Here is a 6,903-nt window from a genome sequence, read left to right as displayed (position 1 = left end):
TTCAAGGTCCTGAGGACATGATAAGGGACTGAGAACATTGGGTCAGCCTGGGTCAGGTCCAAGTGACAAAGACCAGGCTCTGTCCTCAGGGCACCCTGTGTGCCAAGCAGGCCAAACTTGGTATAGGTAGTGGGGGCTCATGGGAGATTGTGGGCACGGAGTTCCCATTGTCTCCTATGGAAGATTCGACAAGGAAAGAGTTAACTCAGTTCTGGGCTCTGCCCTCTTGTGTGGCCTGGTGTGCCCTCTTCTTCCTTTCCTCGGCCCCCTTCTCTCCTCTGGCTCTCACATACTCTTTTCAGCTGCCTCCCAAAACCAGCCCGGCAGTCTGACGAAAGTTCTGGAGTATGTGGACCACAGATGGACGCGCTGGTCACAGGTGAGAGGGACCCAAGGGCCGAGCTGGCCTTTGAGATGCAGTCCAGCCCTTTGTTACCTGTCTTCCCAAGTCTCTGTCCATTCTGTGTCTACCTTCTGTTCGCTGTCGCAAAACCAGACCTCGCCTCCGCTGTGCCGGGGCTCACACCAGGGCTTCTGCGGGCTGATCGTGGAGCGCTCAACCTGGCTTGTCCTCTCTTCCGCTTCCGTATCTTGCCCCAGGTTCTTCCTCGGCTCTCTCCAGCCTCCCTTCTTCTTGGCTTCCACGATTTACATCTAAAGGTAGCCGGAGTTTTCCCCATCACGGTGTCACCTCCAGTGCCTACAGATTCTCTGTCCCAGTCTCCTCTTCATCCTCTCTCCTCATCCATTCTCAGCATCTTCCTTCTATGGAGGCTCTACCTGTCCTTGACCCCCTGTCTGCGCCCAGCCTGGCTACCTTTGCAGCATCTTTCCTGGCTACCTTTGCAGCATCTTTCCTGGCTACCTTTGCAGCATCTTTCTCTCTTGCTCTTTTAGGCTCTGGCTCTTATCTTTCCTGGGCTTCTCCACACGCCTCCTCCTTCCAGTGTGATCCTCTTTTCACTCTACCGATCTCTTCACTGCTGTTCAAGTCTGTTCTAGGGAGAGGAATGGTTTTGGAGAGGGAGAAGGGGTGAGGGTACAAAGAGGAAGTGTGGATGACCTGGGCTCTTTGTCCAGCTTCTCTCTGCCCAGGATCTCTTTCTTTTCTGTTTCCTCTGCTCAAGCCATCCCTGGGTTCCCCATCTATTCTGATGAGGCCTTTTCTTTTTCCTTCCTTATTACATTCTCTGTTCTCCCTCACCTTCTGTTCTTGCTTTTGGAATCTCCCCATCCTCAGGACAGGGCCCATGCTCTCAGGCTCAGCTCTCAGCGATTAGAGACCAGGGAGAGTGGTTGAACAGGAGTCAGGCCATATACAAATGTGTCTATGGGAATGGTTGAGGGGAGATTCAGGCCAGGGCTGAACCAGGTTCCTAGAGATAGATTAAAATCCCATTGTTTCCCAGACCCGCATTCCTAAACCTGCCCTCAGCAGCCCAGCTGTGGGAGAAAGCCAGGGGAACTAGATTTGCTTAGCTGGAGAGGACTTGCTTGCTCTTTTTTTCTACCTCTAGGCCCTTCCACAATTAGTCCCCCTCCTTCCAAAATCTGGTCCCTCTGTTGCCTGCTTCTTCTTGAGATGGCTTGCCACATATGGGCCAAACCTCATCTTCCCGCTGCTGTAGAGGTAAAAAGCCTTGCAAATGGAAGTAACAGTAGGGAAAATGAAGGGGAAGAAATGAGTACCATAAAGGGGCTGAGTCCTGGGAGGATGGAGAGAAAGAAAAAAGGTAGGCCAAGGTTACTGTCCTCCGGCTTAAGTGGGAGGGACATGGGCCACCGTGGATGGCTGTGTTTAGAATGGCATGTGACTACATCTGTGATCCCGTGTCCTCTCGGAGGTCTACCTAGGATGGCGTCAAAGGGGACATTACCACATCCTCAGACTGAAAAGTCACTGGTCAGCCCCTATATTCTGGGCCTCGTCGCATGGTCCAGCTCTGAGTTCTATCGGTGTGGGGTACTGATTCGAACTGGCATGTAAGTGTGTGATAGATGGGCTCAGTGATCCAGGTGAGTTGGGAGGCTCCTCTAGATGCTATTTCAACCTGCCAGCCACTGGACCTGGGGAAAGGCTGAAAGAAGAGGTGTGCCACTTCTCGCTAGGTTCTGCTGGGGGGTGGGATCCGTGGACCAATGCTGCACCGGGAAGACTCAGAGCTTCCCAGGGTCCTGGGGGAAGGCCTTCTGAAGATGCCCCTCCTTCTTGCAAGCCCCGACTCCCCACCCCAGAGCCCCAGGGCTGGAAGTCAGTGAAGAGAATGGAGGCAGGGTCTCGGCTTCAAGAACAATTGCTTTATTCGGCTTCCTCCTAAGGGGTTGTTACAAAGGCTCCAGGTCTGAGGGCTTCACAGGCACCTTTAGGACTGGGCAGCTCAAGGTCTACTACTCCTCATTCAGGCCCTTTTGAAATAAAACAAAGTCCAAATTAGCTCTGGGAAGGCTGGCATTCTGGGGACAGGGCATATGGAAACTGGAGTTGGAACTAGGGCACCTGAGAGACGGAGACCCTTGTGTGATCTGTTGGAAGCCCCTGTGTAGGCATGGATGTATTTCCAGGGATCAGTTTAGAAGGGGAAAGTTCTGGAGGAAAGGGATCTTGAGTAGGCTGGAGGCAAGCTGCCTTTGTGAGATCGATGTAGCTCGTGAGATATTCTTTTCACATTTGAGTGTGAAGGTTAGGAGCCAAAATGAAGTGGGGAAAAATAGAGTTGGTAGTTGGGGGGAATTGGAGCTAATGGGTATATATAAATTGGAGCTAGCCGGGCGGTGGTGGCGCACGCCTTTAATCCCAGCACTCAGGAGGCAGAGGCAGTCGGATCTTTGTGAGTTCAAGGCCAGCCTGGGCTACAAAGCGAGTTCCAGGAAAGGCGCAAAACTACACAGAGAAACCCTATCTCGAAAAAGCTAAAAAATAAAAAATAAAAAATTGGAGCTGCGTAGGGTTTCTGACCTCTTGATCTGGGATTCCCAGAATCACTGAAAATGAGATCACGAAGAACCTTAGAAGTCACTGGGAACTCAGCCACCCTAGCCTTCGGGGTTTTGTGGTTTGGTTAGGGAATAAACGAAATAGTACTATCTGAAGGGATAGAGGAGTTGTGTCTGCTGTGGGAGGTGACAAGTCAGGGCCAGGGGAGGGACCCACCTTGGCACCAATGTCACGGCTCTTGGCCCGCAGCTTGTTGACCTGGGACTCGGCGATGTCCGCCCTCTCCTCGGCCTCATCCAGCTCATGCTGCACCTTGCGGAACTTGGACAGGTTGGTGTTGGCCTGCTCCTCCTAGGAGCGGATAAAGGGGGTGGGTGAGAAAGGACCTGGTCTCTTAGCCTTGCAGTCTTGGGGGTACGGGGATGGTACCCCGTGTCTCTCTTCCAGGCTTCAACCCCAGCAGGGTCACTCACCGCCTCCTCAGCCTGGCGCTTGTAGGCCTTCACCTTCAGCTGCAGCTTGTCTACCAGGTCCTGCAGCCTCAGGAGGTTCTTCCTGTCCTCTTCTGTCTGAAGGTCAGGAGAGGGTCAGAGGTGAGAGGGCACAGTCCTAGGAGGCAGCACCCCACCCTGGCTGCTCTGGACTTCTGCATCCTCAATGCTACATTCTGAACCAATGCTACCCTCTGGACCTCACAGAATATTTGAATTTGCTTATAATTTCTCACCCAAGGAGCATCTTTTTGAGGCATGGACTCTCTATGCAGCCCAGGTTAGTCTCAAACACATGATCCTCCTGTCTCAGCTTCCTGAGTATTGGGATCATAGGCATGCTCCACTAAGCTCACTGGGAATGGGAATATTTTAAATAATTACATAAGGAAAGAATCCAGTGAGCTAATGGGATTCCTGAAAGAGTGTAATGACCAGGGAGCAGGCTCCTAGAGGCCCCAGAACACCACAGAACATAAACCCACTGGCTGCTGGCCCAGCATGTGTGGGGAGTGACTCTGGGGCTGTGAGCGTGATGGAATTTCCTGGGCTGCAATAATGGACTAACACGAACTTGATCTAGCCTCAGGACAAAGTGTGCTTGGAGGGCACAGCATGCTAGACCGAAACACACACACAAATTCTAATGGACAGTCTCACTCTACAAAGCACCACAGAAAGCTGGGTTCATATTGCCTGGGGTACCTGAAAAGTGTGGAGACTTATTTGAATGGCCCTGGTGTCTTTGGTTGCAAGCCTGGCTATAAATTTTCTTCTGGGGAAGGGCAGTGCTGGTTGAAACTGTGCCTGTCTGTGCATCTCTCTTGTGGATGGACTGAGGGTGCATGTCAAGGTGGAACACGCAGGCTGTGAGGCTCAACCACTGACCTCTGGGCCAGGGGACAAGAGTTGGTCATAATAGGGCAGAGGGCAGAACATCCAGGGCTGCATGCCAACTCTGGCTGGGAAGAAGGAGCAACACCTCTCTGTTCCCTTCGGCTGCTCCTCACTGTGGCTTCATGGTGCAAGGGCTGTGACCACAGTTCTGCGCCAACCTGGTAGGTGAGCTCCTTGATGCGGCGCTCACTCTTCCTCATGCCCTTCACGGACTCCGCATTGCGCTTCTGCTCAGCCTCCAGCTCGTTCTCCAGCTCCCGAACCCGGGCCTCCAGCTTCTGCAGCTGCTTCTTGCCGCCCTTGAGGGCGATCTGCTCTGCTTCGTCCAGCCGGTGCTGCAGGTCCTTGATGGTCTGCTCCATGTTCTTCTTCATGCGCTCCAGGTGGGCGCTGGTGTCCTGCTCCTTCTTCAGCTCCTCCGCCATCATGGCGGCCTGTGCACGGGAGAGGAGGGCACGTGGTCTGCTCAGGTCCTCGCGGGCTCACTGTGCAGGCTGGGGAGATGCTGGCCTGGAGTGGGTAGGCAGGGGAGGGGACTCACATCTGTGATGGCCTTCTTGGCCTTCTCCTCTGCGTTCCTACACTCCTGCACGGCCTCTTCCACCTCAGTCTGGAGCTGGGACAGGTCTGCGTCCATCTTCTTCTTCTGGTTGATGAGGCTGGTGTTCTGGGAGGAGAGAGGCAGATCAGGAAACACTCTGGGCATCTCTGAGGGGCTCCTTCCCCTGCCACCTGCTGAGCTCAGGCATGCACAGGGCACCCCCTCACCTGGGAGTGCAGCAGCTGCACCCGCTCACTGGTCTCAATCAGCTCCTGCTCTGCCAGCTTCCTGGATCGCTCGGTCTGCTCCACCACAGCCCGCAGCTCCTCCAGCTCCGCCTGCAGCAGGTTGTTGCGTCTCTCCACGATGGCGATGTTCTCCTTCAGGTCGTCATTGGCACGGACGGCATCGTCCAGCTGGATTTGAGTGTCCTGAGGATCAGCAAAATGAGCATAATAAGATAGAAAGCTGGCCTTGGTGCCTTCACAGGGCTGTCACAGAGAATTGGATGTGGGTGGAAAGTCCACTGTGGTGGCTCAGGGTTGACCTGTCAGATATCTCTACATTGACTGTGTGACAAGAGAGAGCTAATGCCTCTACCATCTAATTAGCCCCTATGGGAGCTAGGCCCCCCTCTGGGGGAGGTGAAGCCCTGTTTCCAGAAGTCTCTGAGTACCTTCAGCAAACTCTGGAGGCTCTTCACTTGTTTCTGGGCCTCAGCAGCCATGCGGTTGGCATGACTGAGCTGGATCTCCATCTCATTGAGGTCGCCCTCCATCTTCTTCTTCACCCTCAGGGCCTCATTGCGGCTGCGCGTCTCTGCATCCAGGGAGGTCTGCAGGGAGTCCACCACCCGCAGGTGGTTGCGCTTGGCCTGCTCCATCTCCTCGTCCTTCTCTGCCAGCTTCCTTTCGATCTCTGCCTTGATCTGGTTGAACTCCAGCTGGGCGCGGAGGATCTTGCCCTCCTCATGCTCCAGGGAGGCCTGGAAAGGGTGCCAGGAAAGGTTTTGCAGGCGAATTCGTCAGCGTCCAGGGCAGAAGTAGGGGTCTTTCTACAAACTCACGATACAGAAGGAGTTCGGGAATGGTATACATGGCTCAGTAATCAGGTGCAGGGAAGAAAAGGAGAGGGTGTGCACAGAGAAACAAAGCAAGCTGAGGAGAAGGTGATGCAGACTCCCAGCAGGGAGAGCCAGATTGGAAGACAAAGGGGAAAGTGAAATGTGTTGCCAAGGAAACCGAGGCAATCAAGCAGAGAGTGTAAAAAAACACAGGCAGGCAGAGGTGGAAAGGGGCTGAGCGGAAACAGCCTCTAAGGTGCAGTACATCAAATGTTTGCATGGAGGGAGCTGAGTGACCCTGAACTCATCCGTTGACAAATGTTTTCTGGGTGCCTGTGTATGTTTGTATGTGTCCAGCCCCGGCCTGGGCCCTGGCGATGAGCCAGGCCAGAGGAAAACAAGGTAAGGGGAGATGGGAGCGGGGACCCAAGTCTAGATCTCAGCCCCCACCCCAGCCCTGCTCCCGCCTGCACGCCCACCTCAGCCTCCTCCAGGGCTGACTGCAGCTCCAGCTTCTCGGCCTCCAGCTGCTTACGGATCTTCTCCAGCTCATGGATGCTCTTCCCAGTGGAGCCCAGCTGCTCAGTCAGGTCTGAGATCTCCTCTGCGGGAGGCGACACACACACACAGGGACTCAGTCTGGAGTTTCTGTGGTCTCAATGGGGGTGTGTGTGTCTCTGCCTGGACTGCAGTTGGGGCCCTCGGGCATGGGGACATGACCCTTCCCCATCCCTGTGGCCCTTCCCCGCCCCTTGGCTCACACACCCTGAAGGTTCTTGTTCTCCCTCTTAAAGGTCTCCAGGTGCTCCAGTGACTCCTCATAGGCATTCTTGAGCTTGAAGAGCTCTGTGCTCAGGGAGCGCGCCTCCTTCTGGGACGACTCCAGCTCTGACTGGGACTCCTCATACTTCTGCTTCCACTCTGCCAGGATCTGTAGGGCAGGGGCACACTGCCCAGAGCTGCCCCAGGCCCCTCC

The 6,903-nt window shown here is 54.6% G+C and overlaps 1 protein-coding gene across 1 annotated transcript in view; it reads right to left on the bottom strand.

Moving 5' to 3' along the window:
* Window positions 1–2,276: 2,276 nt before the first annotated feature.
* The window catches only part of LOC114708688 (myosin-7), a 22,519-nt gene continuing 17,892 nt past the window's right edge, over window positions 2,277–6,903 (bottom strand). Inside the window, exons 33-41 of the mRNA XM_028892148.2 lie at window positions 6,693–6,858; window positions 6,407–6,531; window positions 5,541–5,849; window positions 5,092–5,295; window positions 4,865–4,990; window positions 4,482–4,757; window positions 3,409–3,504; window positions 3,152–3,286; window positions 2,277–2,406 (exon numbers count right to left, since the gene is read on the bottom strand). Coding sequence (XP_028747981.1) covers window positions 2,389–2,406; window positions 3,152–3,286; window positions 3,409–3,504; window positions 4,482–4,757; window positions 4,865–4,990; window positions 5,092–5,295; window positions 5,541–5,849; window positions 6,407–6,531; window positions 6,693–6,858 — 1,455 coding nt within the window. The 3' untranslated portion in view covers window positions 2,277–2,388. The remainder of the gene's footprint in view (window positions 2,407–3,151; window positions 3,287–3,408; window positions 3,505–4,481; window positions 4,758–4,864; window positions 4,991–5,091; window positions 5,296–5,540; window positions 5,850–6,406; window positions 6,532–6,692; window positions 6,859–6,903) is intronic.

The sequence above is a fragment of the Peromyscus leucopus genome, chromosome 9 (genome assembly GCF_004664715.2).
Source record: "Peromyscus leucopus breed LL Stock chromosome 9, UCI_PerLeu_2.1, whole genome shotgun sequence".
NCBI classification, from domain to species: Eukaryota; Metazoa; Chordata; class Mammalia; order Rodentia; family Cricetidae; genus Peromyscus; species Peromyscus leucopus.
This window is presented reverse-complemented; position numbering and strand designations above follow the sequence as displayed.